Here is a 15,482-nt window from a genome sequence, read left to right as displayed (position 1 = left end):
CGTCGTGCCTCGTTGTACCTCCTCTCTCGCACCTTGTCTCTCACACTTTGTATTACGGAGTCTCTCGTACTTAGACTTGCCTGTCTATCATCTTTGTTGTGCCTCCTCTCTGCTGTGCCTCATCGTGCCTCGTTGCCTATGTCTTTTCTTACTTCGTCTATCGTCCTTGTCATGCCTCATCCCTGGTGTCTCATTGCGCATTGTCTCTAGTACCTCAACATGCTTTGTTTCTTTTTCAATGTCACTCGTACATTTTCTTGTCTTCTGTGTCTTGCCTGGTCTCCGGTCATGTGTCTCCTCTAATTTTTTGAATTGTTTTGTCTCATATTTCCAGTCGCTGATTGAGGAAAAAATACATTCTAAATAAAAACTATTGACCACATTGGCAAAAAATATAAAAAACGCAAATTCATAAGGCTTGAATTAAATGATATTACAGTGACAAATACCTGTATGAAGGTGGATGGAAAATGGTAAATTATTTTGCTATTGTTTTGGTTCTTATTTGGCACACACCTGATTTTGTTCTTGACAGAAAAGGTGTTGTTCCTGCCAAGTGGTTTGCGGGGACTGAAGTCCTCCTCGTTCTCCAAGACGTCCCTGCTTTCCCCATTTATGACTGGCGTTAGGGACAGATTTCGCGTCACGCCGCTTCGAGGTGCGTAGTGGACTTTAAAGCCCAGGCCGTCACTGCTGGCCGAGCGACTCATTCCACAGATGGCGGGTGTGGTGTTGCTGTCCAGCGGAATATTGAAGGAGATTCCTTTTGTGGAAGAGCTGGCAAACAAGAGAAAATTAGTTTATTTTTTATTAGCAAAGGTCTAAATTTTGGGTGCAAACCATCTCTCTTGTGGCCAGGTTCCAGCACAACTTTCCACAAAGGACATCGAGGTAGATCTCTTTATACCACCTAAGTTTTGAGAGGGACAACATATTAATCAGCGCTAAATACCTAAATGCCACAAGATGGCAGCTGTTTGCACTCGTCGAACAAAACCTATTGTAACATCAACCTAGTTCTTTTCAGTTCATACCTTGATCAGTGTCGTCCTCCAGGCTATCCGGTCTGTCCACATTGCTTTGCTTGGACATGTTTTTACGAGACGTTACAGTCTGACCGGCTGCAAAGTGGAAAGCATATAATTGGATTCATTTCTGGATTAAATTTAGCAAACAGATTTTTTTTTATTGGAGGTACAGACGGTACCGTTGGGGTTAAAGACTCTGGGCCGTACAAACGAGGGCTTGACCACTTCAAACCACCAGAAGAGTTCAGCCAGGAACACCAAGTAGTTACTCTATGATGAAAGAGAGACACACGTGCATAATAAAGAATGGTTTATTATATTTCCTCAATCAATCCATTCCATTACCACCCATGTAAGTGAATTTGTGAATTTACGTGAAGTGAGAACTATAAATTATATGTACTATATCATAACGCAAGGAATCTATGAGTTATTACTGCTCACGTGCAGTTTCCCTTCGTCTGGCATATTTTAATGCTGCAAGGCATTGTGGGACTTGTAGGACAGAGACAAATTATACACACAAATTCAGGATTACTCGCTAAAAAGACCTCATATGTATTGGTTGACATTTCCATTCAATTTTTTGCACCCATAGAAAAAATGGTACAATCCATATATAGTGTAAGTCCATGTTTTTGGCAAGCAATCTACAAGTGCAACTTGTAAATAAACAAGACGAAGAAATTAAGCATACTTTTGTAACGAGAACAAACACGCACAGTACTTTGTGGATTTAGCTGAGTGACATGAAAAATGATTTAAAAATATAAAACGCGCACAGTAAAAAAAAAAAATCTGATTCAATTGATAAACAGTTTTGCTTGATTCAGACATTATTTTTGTTTTTCAAAGATTTTATCTTAATAATCCTTTAGGTAAAAATTCAATACACAATATACATATAAAACATACAAAATATAGTAAAAAGCCTCTACAACAACGTCAATAATATTACTGTTAATATCAATAATAAAATGAATACGGGCAAAATTAATAACAATAAATTGTAAGATAACGCCTCATATTTAGTTTCTGATTTTTAATAATAAGATTTAATCTAGCAGATGGTTGATGGTTCCTCATTTTACAGTAACAGTGTTTATATAACAATTCACCACTAGAGGTCTCTTTGTCGCTTAGAATGGATCCAAAGTGGTTGCAATCGAAGAAGACACACTACAGAAGCCCAAGGAAACCGATTGGCAAAGTCTATTTCAATTTTTTCAAGGATGGATTTCAGCTCGTGATGGGACATGAAAGCTGCTGTGAATCCCTGCTAGGGACAACAAAAGACCAAGTGAGCTGAATACACCTGGAGCCGCTGAGAAGAGCCAATAGCGGGAGTAGGTCAGAGCTGGTGTAAGTGGCTAATCTGAGTGGCTGGCGGCAATTGAGATAAACTAGTGAATAGGACAGTAAAAATATTTAATTTGTCAAGAGTCAGACCCCTCACTAAATAGTGCTTTAACAAACACACTAGAGACTCAATTTGATGTTTTGTTTTTTACCTTAATGGAGGCGTGGGCATAGAGCATGTCCTCCAGGCTGAAGTGGCAGCATCGGTTTAAGTGAGTCTGGCAGAAGTCCTGCACCAGTTGCAGGTTGTACAGACTGTCAGCCAGCGACATGATCTCCTTCAGGCAGATATCTGCGCCATTGAGGGCGAGGCCAAAAGTGTACATGTGGGAGGGGTGACAATAAAACCGGGTAAGATAAGGCGAAGGTTTCCATTAAACACAAAATATTTCCTAGAGTGCAAAAATGGGCTGAAAAATAATTTAAAAAGTAATAGAATAAGCATTGAATTATTAATTCTTCTAAGATTTCAAATGTAGTATTTTCAATGTAACAAAACTCACCCGTTTCCCAAAGTCCAGTCATAAAATTGAGAAAATGTTGGAAAATAAATACAACAATCAGAAAATCAAGTTTCTTATTGTTACACTTGAATATTTTTATCATTGTGTGGTAGATATTATTGCATATAATTTAAGTTGTAATTTCACTAACTAATCATTTTGTAATTCCTTTAAATAAAAATTCCCTTAGTCATTGTCGGGTCAGAGAGGGATAATGTCGCACGCATCCGCGATCACCATGGTTAACCAAATCATGTGATACCTTCACCGGAAACATCGGGGGCTAAAAAGCTCTTACAAAGATCATGCATAAGTTCTGTGTTCTTGCAATAAAACGTTACTTTGCAAGTAAAATGTCCTTGTGTTTATAAAAAGCATTGTTTAGATATTGGAGGTATTACTAATGTAATAAAGGATTATAACAATATAAATTGGAATGTACCCTTTCGAAAAATTCGGAAACGAGTATTTTCAAGAAACAAGCAATATTCACCTGTTGTTTACTAAACAATGGTAATAGTTACAAGTATACTTTTGTCTTCAAATTAAATATGAGAGTTGTTTTTGATATGTCCTATACCTATGTACCTAGACCAGAACTAAATTTTCTGTAGGCCTTCAAAAATGAGTCAAAATGGCAAAAATTGGCTTTTCCGATCTGAGAGAAACTCCTGGCCTAAAATTAGTAAAATAAATACATTAATTTCACACAACTAGGGGTCGCTATATAATAAACACTTCAGCTGTAAGTATAAGCGGTTGTGCGGTCTGTGCCAGGGCTCTTTTAAGATCTCAAACGGGCTGAATCATGGAGATGTGTGCGGTTTGCTATGTACGACTTTTTAAAACGATTGAGAAATGGATCTCAAGTTCACATCTGGTGCACATGTGTTAGCTGTTTATCTTTGAAATAGCAGCCGGCTAACTTCTCTCATCCCTCGTGACCAATCACAAGCCGCCCCGGGGCCTTTTTGCAGCAGAAAGGCCTTTGTTTGCCCTCCTTCCTTCCTGCCCCTACCCACCTTCTAAGCGGACGGCCTGCGGGCAGTAGAAATGAAGCAGCGCCGCCAGGGCGCAGCCGTCCGTGTTGTCCTTCAGCAGGTTGTCCACCAGGGGGAGCAAGGGTGCGCTGTTTTGCTGGACGCTAGACCTCCTGAGGCGAGCCTGAAACCATGGCAACGAAGTAAAGAAGGGTGTTATGAATATGAAAAATTTGTGTGTCATATGGCAGATATGTTTTTTTCCGTGCATTCTGGCTGAGGAGGGAAGCTCGAGGGCAGCAAGGCTGACTCATAAAACATGCAATAGTAACAATGATAATGATACTGTAACAATACAAAATATACTGTAAATTATATTTATTGTATATGCATACATATGTGTGCAGATATATATATATACAGCAACACTAAAAGTATAAATAAAAATGAAGTATAATCAAGCAAAAATGAAATAAGGTATCTTCAAAATTAGCAGACTGTCATGTGGTATATATTTTTTTTTTTAAATAATAATATTAAAATAAAAAATTTATAAAATAGTATTGGTATTAACCTTTGTATTATATTAATATTATCTTTACGTGTATTTTTGTGATATTTTTGTGTTCAAATAAACAGGACTTAAACATGACTATTTATTTTTTTAAATAAAATACTGAAAACTTCAAATTGTATATAATGATAAAATAAATACTTAAAATAAATTATGAAATAAAGTGTACTTAAAATAAGAAAACGTACCTGTATTGTGGTATATCGGATTTTCAAAAACAATTTTAATTATTTTTAATTACAATTGCGGGTAAAAATACGTACAGGTATAGGAAAAATAATTATATCTATAACTTCTAAATAAAAAACTTAAAGTATTTAAAAAAATTCTAATCCAGATGTTTTTTTTTTTAATTACTATATTTTTATTAGCTCTCGCCACATTTCTGTGTTCCTTTGACCAATTGGAGATCAGGGCTTTAAAATGGGGAGACGTTTTGAGGCTACATGCAAGGCAAAGGGAGTTTTGGGGGTCAAATGGGACAGGATTGTGGTCAGGTTCAGGGAAAAGCTGTTTTATGATTTAATGGACTTACAGGTACAAGTTTCAGGTACCATTTGTTGGGAGACTTGATGGTGGACGGTGATTGGACAACAACAGGAGAAAGTGCAATTAGGGAAAATTCGGATTTTGTATACACTAGAAAGGTCAAAGTTCATAAAATCGCTATAAATAAATGCGAACTTGTAAAATATGGTACTTTATGTTCTCCACCCACAAATGTACTTTTAGTCATAAGACGTCTGTTAAGGATTCTTCACAGCATCCCAGATTAGGAATACCATCTTGTGCTCATGTGTTTGTGTCAAATCGGCTCAATGAATAGTTTGTTTGTATATTAACCAGGAGAAAACCAACACACTTTAAAATTATTGAATCACATGGCGCTCATCTGCAAAAAACCACAAACTAGTGCTAAAAAAAACTCTACTTTTTAAATATATAATTTACAACAAAATACTAGCTCCTTTTAGTGGATGGCGTATCAGACTACTTTAACTATAAAGATGTCAAATTAATTATTCAAAAATAAATAAAAATAATGAATAAATAAAGGGATAATAAATATACAGTAAGACCTCGGTTATCGCGGTTAATGGGGACCAAAACCACCCGCGATAAGTGAAAATCAGCGAAGTAGCGGCGCACCTTCCCCCCCCGATTTTTTTTTTTTTTTTTAATTATCATGTTTTAGACCCGGTTAATGGGGACCAAAACCACCCGCAAAAAGTGAAAATCTTCGAAGTAGCGACGCCCCTTCAAAAAAAATAAAAATAAAATCTCATCTCATTATCTGCACCGCTTATCCTTATTAGGGTCGCGAGCGAGCCCCTAACCCGCGGCGCGGGTACTTTCGGGCGCGATACACACAACACCGCGACAAGCCGAGCGGGTCGGGCGCTCGGCGCGGAGGCCGGCCTGTCTGAAGTGCAGCAGAATGCGCGTTCACGCGAGAGGGGGAGGATTTTGTACAGGAGTCTGATTTGGGCACAACACCGGCGCCTCCCGCTCGGGCCGCGATGGCTCTATATGGCGCTACGCGGCCCTCGATGGCTACGGCCGACGGACGGGCGGCCGCGGGGGAAAGGGGTAGGGGGGACCTGTGGGGTTAGGGGGGCGGTGAAGCGGAAGCCGCACCAAAACCGCGCGCCGGGAAACGAGAACGGCGCGCCGTGCTAGGGTCGTGAAATTATAAACAGTACTGCTAATTAAATTGTAAAACTCCATGATAGAAAAATGTGGTAATAATTTCACATATAAGTCTCACCGGAGTATAAATCACACCATGGCCAAACTATTAATTAAAAGGGTGACTTATAGTTTGGAAAATACAGTATAATCATCATCATCATGACATCTAAAAATTATGATAATAATTGTAATACAATTACCACTATTTTATTACACGCTTGTTTCATTAATTCTTAAACTAAATATGAAAATAAGAGCAGTCGACCTGGTCATAGGGGAAATAATACTTGAAAATATGATTAGTTTACCTAATAAAAGCAAATTAAAAATAAAAACAAAATTTACTTATTTTGCTACTTTTTTATTGGACAACAGGGAACTTGTGAAGGAGGCAATATTTCTCCTTGACAAGTTTAATGGTGGGACAAAGAATTTGGATGACTTCATGGAAGATGCTGCTAAGGAACTGCAGGTATAAAAATATAATGATGGGAAATGTTTAAATCTAGGCTTAAAACACACTTCTATTCTATAGCTAATGAATGAGCTATATTTCATGTTGACAATATCTGTGTATTATTTGTTCTTGCAACTTCCATTGCAGGCTGGTCATCCTGGAAGGTGGATAACCTCATTGCGGTCCCTTCTCGAGGTTTCTTCATTTTCCTCATGTTGAGGTTTTTGAGTTTTTCCTTGCCCTCATGTAGGTTTTAGATCAGGGGATGGTGTCATAATAGTCTGTGGTTTGCAATCATCTGTGCAGCCCCTTGAGACTCCTTGTGATTAAGGGCTATACAAATAAACATGACTTGACTTTGACTTGTGCTATGATTGAGAAGTTTGAACTAGACACATAACGACTTCTTTTCTGAAAAAAAAAAGTTTTGTTTTGTTTTTTGTTTATTGATCTTGCAAAATTCCTCCACTGCTCTTCTGTGCCACCTTAAATGTAACAAGAAATAGAAAAATTAAATTAAAAACCTTAGCTAAAAAAAATGAATCCACTTGATAAGAATAAGTGATCTCCCGCGACCCCACTGAGGATAAGCGGTGCAGATAATGGATGGAAGAATAAGTGATCCAAGGCATGTATGACATTAAGTATTGGAGCACTTGCATAAGGTTTAGAAGTGACGTATTTTCACATGAAACCAATAGGCAACTGCTTTCATCTAGTAGGACATTTAAGAGTGAGATGTGCATGTATCTCCCTATTATTCGGTCCTTACATAAGCATCTTTGCCTCAGCTGACTGCCTCTTTCCCCCCTACCCAGAGTCTCGCCCAACTCATGCCAGCTTTTCTCTGCAGCTGGCGCATGACTGAGCAGTTCATCTCTTTGTACGATGTGAGAGAAAAGAGCTGTGCGAGCGATGGTACTATTTGTGTTGCTTGTGACGATGCAAAAAGAGTTCTGTATATGTAATTAGAGTAGAGGAATTTAAAAAATATATTTTCCCTTAGGTTTCCAAAAAATTAGACTCTTTAGGAAATGCTACACAGTCTGGGGCAAATTATGCACGGGGAAATAGACGAATAAATAACTCGGCATGACAAATATATCCGCTCATTTTGCGCATACCCTTGCGCCCTAACCCTTAGCCCTCAACTATAAACCTGACCCTTACCCAAATAAGCCGATCATGAGCTTTCTATTTTTTCATTGCCTTTCTTACTTTGGGCGTTATATTTGATTCTGGGTGGGAGCCTCCTTTCAGCTTCTGCTCTTCCACAAGAATGTCCCTCAGGTGTTCGTTAACCTGTGCACACATAAAAAGTCGCATTTCAAAAAGAAATAAAGTGCAAAAAACGAAATACGAGACTAAAAAACATTCAAATAAAAACGAGTTCCATTTGCACAAAGTTTTCAAAAGCAGAAACAATGCAGCAAGTGTTTGAGGTTTTGTAAATAAGTCGTGCTTGTCTTGGCTTTGGGCGTGAAATGCGAACGATGACCATGAGAGTTATCATGAGAACTGAAATTCAGAGTTGTATTCTTTGTTGAGTTAAAACACATCGAGTGTTTCCGATAATAAACAGACGCTCCCCTACTTATGATCATTTGACTTACGAAAAACGGTATATTCAAACATTTTTTGGGGATGTCGAAAAATATCGGGACATTGCGGTAAGTTAGATTTTGTATTGAGTGCACCTATTTCAGAGTACAGGACATTACTGTAGTGCTTCCTTCCGCCGCTAGGCGTGTGGCGCTGTGAGAGGTTACCCAGCATCCACCCCAAAGAAGAAGTCCGCTTCCTCTGCCTAGTTTGTGAGTAAACATTCTATACTGTATCTCCAGCGCGCTAAGAACTTTGCCATTTTTATTGTTTAACATCTCATGCATCTGTTCAATATGTCACGGTCGCCCTGGTGACCAGTCTGCCCCGCCCTCTGGGCAACAGCTGAAAGCAGTTCCACTAATGGTGGGTCTGATTTAAGGCTGCATGGTGGGCTCTGCGGTTGCGGGTTCATTACTACTCATTCTTCACAATCCCGGTCTGTTATGCCTTGTCCTGTTTAGTCTGTTATGCCTTGTCCTGTTTTAGTCTGTTATGCCATGTCCCGTTAAGTTCGTGCCGGAGGAACTCTGTATTGTTCTGTTTTGCCCCGGAGTATTGGGCGACTTTTATTTTATTAAATAAAACCTATGGATCGTCAACGCATTTGAGTTCTCCCTTCATGCCTCCTGCCTCCGTTCTGGTCCGGTCACCTTCCACGCCACCACGCCAACTCGTGACAGAATGAACCCGCCAACAATTGAACTCAGCGAACGATCCCAGCGCGAGTTGGGGAGAGCTGGAGTGCGCAGTTTGGCAGGCGCCTACTGAGTTGGCCTTCCCTGCCCGTTCGAACCACGGCCCCGCCCGTCGTGGCCCTTGCTGTGCCTCGAATGGGGTCCCAGGAAGAATTGACGCCTGCCTGCCCGACTCCCGTGCCGATTGCCTGCTATTCCCTCTCCCCTGCGTGCAAGTCCGACTCCGACTCCGCTGCCCGTCGGGTCAACTCCGACTCCGCTGCCCGTCGGGCCGACTCCGACTCCCAAGCCTGCCTGTTCGACTCCCAAGCCTGCCTGTTCGACTCCCAAGCCTGCCTGTTCGACTCCCAAGCCTGCCTGTTCGACTCCCATGCCTGCCTGTTCGACTCCCATGCCTGCCTGTTCGACTCCCATGCCTGCCTGTTCGACTCCCATGCCTGCCTGTTCGACTCCCGAGCCTGCCTGTTCGACTCCCATGCCTGCCTGTTCGACTCCCATGCCTGCCTGTTCGACTCCCATGCCTGCCTGTTCGACTCCCGAGCCTGCCTGTTCGACTCCCGAGCCTGCCTGTTCGACTCCCGAGCCTGCCTGTTCGACTCCCGAGCCTGCCTGTTCGACTCCCGAGCCTGCCTGTTCGACTCCCGAGCCTGCCTGTTCGACTCCCGAGCCTGCCTGTTCGACTCCCAAGCCTGCCCTGAGTCTGCCTGTACTGATTTTGTCCCGTCTTTCCTCTCCTCTCCTGTCTTGTCTGTTCCCTTTCCGCTCCCCGGAGTCTGACTCTTCTGAATCTGATCCCCCCTGAGTCTGACTCTTCTGAACCTGATCCCCCCTGAGTCTGACTCTTCTGAACCTGATCCCCCCTGAGTCTGACTCTTCTGAACCTGATCCCCCCTGAGTCTGACTCTTCTGAACCTGATCCCCCCTGAGTCTGACTCTTCTGAACCTGATCCCCCCTGAGTCCGACTCTTCTGAACCTGATCCCCCCTGAGTCCGACTCTTCTGAACCTGATCCCCCCTGAGTCCGACTCTTCTGAACCTGATCCCCCCTGAGTCCGACTCTTCTGAACCTGAAACCCCCTGAGTGCGACTCTTCTGCACCTGAACCCCCTGAGTGCGACTCTTCTGCACCTGAACCCCCTGAGTGCGACTCTTCTGTAGAGGCCTGTCCTGTTTACCTGTTCTGATTTTGCCTGTTCTGATTCTGCTCTGATTTTGCCTGTCCTGTTCTCGTCAGTTCTGCCTGTCTGTTATCCCCTGTCCAGCTTGCCCGCCGGACCCCCCCCTGCCAAGCGCCGATTCCGATCCGCCCGACGCAGATGGCGCCTGTCTCTCCCCGTTCCTGCGTGTTCGGAGGAGGGAGCGGGGTTGCCCCAATCGTGAGCGTCGAACCATTCCGGGGCGTGAGGTTGTAATTTTTTCTTTTTTGGGACCTCGGGAGCTGTCCCTTAAGAGGGGGGCTCTGTCACGGTCGCCCTGGTGACCAGTCTGCCCCGCCCTCTGGGCAACAGCTGAAAGCAGTTCCACTAATGGTGGGTCTGATTTAAGGCTGCATGGTGGGCTCTGCGGTTGCGGGTTCATTACTACTCATTCTTCACAGTCCCGGTCTGTTATGCCTTGTCCTGTTTAGTCTGTTATGCCTTGTCCTGTTTTAGTCTGTTATGCCATGTCCCGTTAAGTTCGTGCCGGAGGAACTCTGTATTGTTCTGTTTTGCCCCGGAGTATTGGGCGACTTTTATTTTATTAAATAAAACCTATGGATCGTCAACGCATTTGAGTTCTCCCTTCATGCCTCCTGCCTCCGTTCTGGTCCGGTCACCTTCCACGCCACCACGTCTCGTGACACAATATGGTTGGTGTAAAGTGTAAAGAAGAGGTGAGCTGTTTCATTTAAAATGAAAGCGGAATATGGAAGCTTGATGCTTTTGAGAAAAAAGTTGGATTGCTTTTTTTCCCTACACATTTTACCACGGAGGATAAAGTCGCCCGTTGAACTTCGTCTTCCAAAAGTAAGTTAAAATTAACTTTATTTATCTTTATAGAGCATATTGTCCTATGAAACGTTTATTTTTTTAGTACAAAACAATACAGGGTACTTGTGCAAGCCTGAAACATACAAAATAAAGCACTGAAGCAACTGACAAAAAAATTCAACTTACGAACAAGCTCGTTCGTAAGTAGGGCAGCGTCTGTATACTGTATTACACAAAAATTGCTAAAAGATAGGCGGTCAACTAAAAATGCAATCAATTCAACTCGATGACATGAACAGAAAGAAAGAAGAAACCTGGTTAGTTGGTTGGTTAGTTAGTTAGTTAGTTAGTTAGTTGATTGGTGGATTGTTGGGTTGATAAATTAGTTGGTCAGTTGGTATGTTCGTTGGTTGGTCGGTTTGTCTGTGGATTGATTGGTCAATGGATTATTTTGTTGTTTGCTCTGTGGATTGGTTAATTGGTTGGTCAGTGTATTGGTTGGTCAGTTTGTTGGTCAGTGTTTTGGTTGGTCGGTCGTTGGATTAGTTAGTGGGTCAGTGAGTGGATGGTTTAGGGGGGCTGTCGATTGGTTTGTAGGTCAGTCGGTCAGTTGGTGGGTCGGTGATGGGGTTGTATTTATCCTACAGTTGACATTTAATATGTTATATGTGTTCTCAGCCATTTTGAAGAGTTCTCAGCCCGTAAGTTACTCTTCAAGGCCATGAGTTGTTTTTTTATGTACAGACTGTGTTTTTGTTCTCACATACCAACGAAATACATCCTGACCTGGCATCCCATAACTCAAGATTGTTCTTCACCAAAGAGCCTGGGAAAAAGGAGTTTCCCAGGACCAAGGTCACCTGTCATCATTGGATGGAAAGCAGACCTTCGAAAGAAGACTAATCAACTCTACGTAGCAAAGGCAAAAACTGAATATTAGAAGGGAGGTTTTTCGAGGAGATCCTCAGAGCCAGAGCCGAGCCGAGCCAGAGCGCAGCAAGCAGGGCAGAGCGAGCGAAAAGATGTCTAACAGCAGAATCTCGGCGGCTCTCAATATGATGATTAATAAAGTAACTAATTATTAAGAACCGATTCTCTTTGTCCTATATTGCAGAGCGTTTTATTAAAAATGTTGGGGACATGAACCTAACAGTCGGTCGTTTGATTAGTTGCTTGATTGGTTAGTAGGTCAGTCAATGAATTGGTTGGGGGGTCAGTGAGGGGATGGGTTGGTGGGTCAGTCTGTAGATTGGTTAATAGGTTGGTAGCTTTTTTGTCTGTATTGGTCGGTCGATTGGTCAGATTCAGATTCAGATTCAGATCTACTTTATTGTCATTCTAGTACACGTGTATACAGAACGAAATGTCGATACATCTGACCCGCACAGTTTCCTTGAATGTACAGATATAAATAAAATGTTGTATTGAGTTGGAGTATTGAGTACTAATAATATACTAAATAATTATGGCTATGTATAGTATTTTACAGTAGCGCAAATAGTGCAAGAGGAGCAGCTAACCAGATGTCCAAAAAGGGCAGTCAGGTAAACAAGTCAGGTAAACAGTAACAATAACACTGTAACAATAACGCTGTAAGTACAATAGTGCAGAGAAACAGATGTGCAAGGAGTGGCTAGCTATAAAGAACTGCCAGTAGTGCAAAAAGTCAAACAAAACCAACAGATGTACAGATTAGCAGCAGTTTAGATTTACTATGTGTTTGACCATTTAACAGTCTAATGTCAGTTGGTGGATTCGTCGGTAAGTGGGTATTTTAGTGAAATTGGTTGATTTGTAGGTGGATTGGTTGACCAGGGGATTAGTTGCTAGGTGGACCATTAAGAGAATTTGTTAGTCGGTGAGTTATTTGGTGGATTAGTTGGCTGGTGGATTGGTTGATCTGTGGGTCATTCGGTGGATTGGTTGGCCAGCGGATTGGTTTGTGGTTTAGTGGATTTCTTGGTGGTTTGGTTGGCCAGTGGATTGGTTGTTCGGTGGGTCGTTTCATGGATTGGTTGGTTGGTTGGTGGATTGGTTAGTGTACATTCCTTTTAGGTAACACTGGCCTTGTCTTTTTTTTAACTCTATCAAGTACATCAACAGACCATATTTTACCGCGGGATTTTAACAATCTTATGCTGCATACCTTGTTGAGCCAGGTAATGATGGCCTCCTCTGTGTCATACGGCCCCTGGTTGACATGGCTATCGAAGTGGGAAGGGTCAGCCGAGCAATGACGCTCCACGCAGGCCATCACGCGCTCCACGCTCATCATCTCCACCGTGTAAGCCATCATAAGTGTGTCGATCAGCGCCAGGTGGGCGGTCTACAAAGGTCAACATACAAAAATGAAATATCTGCATGGATCGCGCGATACAAGTTACATAATAAAACCGAGCAGACACAAAGCGTGACATTCCACTGGCCTTTTAAGTTTGTCTCTGGGGCGGGCCAAGTGACCCCCATTTCCCTTTCCTGTCAATTGAAAAACATCTCAACTCAACTGCTCGGTGACCTCCAAGACATTGTTTCGTCATTTCCAATTTCATAGGTTAACGTTGAGTTTTTGTATTTATATATCCCGGGATACGTTTTCACTTTACGGTGTAGAATAAGGCGTTTTTTTTGGAACCTCCTAACGGCATTTCCCCCAGCATATGAAATCAGCAACATAATTAAATACAAGCTGTACCCCGAATCTAAAATAAAAATAAAAATAAAATTAAAAAAAAACATTTTTCTATTCTTTTAAAAAAAAGATCAACTCACCATTCTCAACAGACAGCAGTGTACTTGGAAAAAACATGCTTGCTGGAGGCAAACAGTAATATGTGATACACAACAACAAAACCGACTACACCATCCTGATGTAGGCAGCAATTTATTATTCAATAACAAGAAAATCAAAAACATTGACAAATAATATTGTATGGGCTTGTTTTTTTACAAATGATTAACTAGACAATTTGTATTGTAGTGATACAACCATGTAGTGAAAATTATGTTTAAAAAGATCTGCTCATAGAACAACATTTAGATTCAATATTTATAATATAAAATGCAATACAACCTAAAGAAATCAATATGTAACAATTTAATTTTTTGAAAATCAGATTCACAGCTCTGGGTTTAAAATATGATATCATATATAAAATAACCCCATTAAGAACATCTGAGTAGCCTGTAGACCTATTCTGAAAATACATCTCCAGTACCTCATTGTGATTTTCCAGGAAATATCTATCTAACTGGCATGAGAAATCATAAGAAATTCTTCCAATATCATCTAAAAATGAACCTCATATTTATATATGTAATTCACTCAGTGCCCTTTATACAAGGCAGATGTTTTATTGGTTGACTGAGCCTATTTTAACCTTTTTATAATTACAACCTAGTAAGAACATAATAATACCATAGTAATAACATGTTATTTTAGCTATGCAAAAAGCAGATCTCAGCTTCAAAAAGGTTAGAGACCCCTGTGACACATGTGTTCGGTCTGATCAAAGAATAGCAAAACGGGATGAAGAAAAACAATCCTGTGACATGAAACAGTACATTTTAAAACAACAACCTGACAAATGAGCCAGCATTGAATGGAAAATATAAAGGTTGGCTTGAGCTAGCTTGGGCTATTGCAATTGCTGACCCATGCAATCTTGAGCTCATGCACTGTTTGCATTTCGTGAAGGTCGAGCTGACAGGTGCCTGCAAACTGTAGGATGGAAAGAAAAGACTTGTGTGTACGTGATGATGCTGACACACATGCCTTTTAAGGGTGCAAAAATGGCCAAACGGTCGCACTATAAGAAACGTCAATCTTTATCCTTACTGTATGCATGTTTTATTTTTGTGATTGACCTTGCTTATAGAAGTTTATACTAAAACTTAATGCAGCTGTGCCAAAACAATTTCTTAAAAATGATAAGTATCATCCTTTAAGAGAGAGGAAACACAAAATCAGAAAACATACTGTATTTGATATACCTTCCTATGTGACTTGTTTTTATAGAGAGAACATGTCCTTCAACAAATTCATATTCTTGCTGTTGTGAAAAATACACATTTCCATTTCTTGACATTTTTAAAAATGTAATTGTTTGCATTTATGGAAACTCATTAACGCAATAATAATCTAAAAAAATAAAAATCTGATATAACGTTCTCATAATGGCAAAAATTATGAAATATTATATATTATGATATGATACTGTATGGGCAGCGCAGTGGTTAGCGTGTCATGGGATCAAAGCTTCCTGTGTGGAGTTTGCATGTTCTCCCTGTGCTTGCGTGGGTATATTCCGGGCACTCCGGTTCCCTCCCACATTCCAAAAACATGAATGTCGGGTTAATTTGTCAGTCCAAATTGTCCCTCGGTGTGAATTAGCGAGTGAGTTGTCTGTCCCTGTGTGCCGTGCGACTGGCTGGCACTTCAGGGTGTCCCCTGCCCACTGCCCGAAGATAGCTGGGATGGGCTCCAGCACCCCCGCGACCCTACTAAGGATAAGCGGTGCAGATAATGGATGGATGATATTGCATGTTATCAAAAATCCTTACATTGTAAACATGATCATAATAGCAAAAATTATAAAATATAAAATATAATACAGCATGAT

At 41.2% G+C, this 15,482-nt stretch overlaps 1 protein-coding gene across 4 annotated transcripts in view; it reads right to left on the bottom strand.

The window, feature by feature from the left end:
- The window catches only part of camsap2b (calmodulin regulated spectrin-associated protein family, member 2b), a 49,344-nt gene that overhangs the window by 17,401 nt on the left and 16,461 nt on the right, over positions 1 to 15,482 (bottom strand). For 2 of the 4 annotated variants that reach the window (XM_088345570.1, XM_088345582.1), the window contains exons 3-11: positions 13,010 to 13,189; positions 7,812 to 7,895; positions 4,980 to 5,012; positions 3,913 to 4,054; positions 2,540 to 2,679; positions 1,208 to 1,298; positions 1,035 to 1,121; positions 841 to 910; positions 517 to 777 (exon numbers count right to left, since the gene is read on the bottom strand). In XM_088345570.1, the coding sequence (XP_088201696.1) occupies positions 517 to 777; positions 841 to 910; positions 1,035 to 1,121; positions 1,208 to 1,298; positions 2,540 to 2,679; positions 3,913 to 4,054; positions 4,980 to 5,012; positions 7,812 to 7,895; positions 13,010 to 13,189 (1,088 nt within the window). The remainder of the gene's footprint in view (positions 1 to 516; positions 778 to 840; positions 911 to 1,034; positions 1,122 to 1,207; positions 1,299 to 2,539; positions 2,680 to 3,912; positions 4,055 to 4,979; positions 5,013 to 7,811; positions 7,896 to 13,009; positions 13,190 to 15,482) is intronic. The other 2 variants (XM_088345575.1, XM_088345591.1) reach the window with 1 other exon arrangement.

The sequence above is a fragment of the Urocampus carinirostris genome, chromosome 1, assembly GCF_059441175.1.
Source record: "Urocampus carinirostris isolate Australia breed hairy pipefish chromosome 1, RoL_Ucar_1.0, whole genome shotgun sequence".
Classification (NCBI taxonomy): domain Eukaryota; kingdom Metazoa; phylum Chordata; class Actinopteri; order Syngnathiformes; family Syngnathidae; genus Urocampus; species Urocampus carinirostris.
Note: the sequence above shows the minus strand (reverse complement) of the source record. Positions and strands in the feature narration are given on the sequence as shown.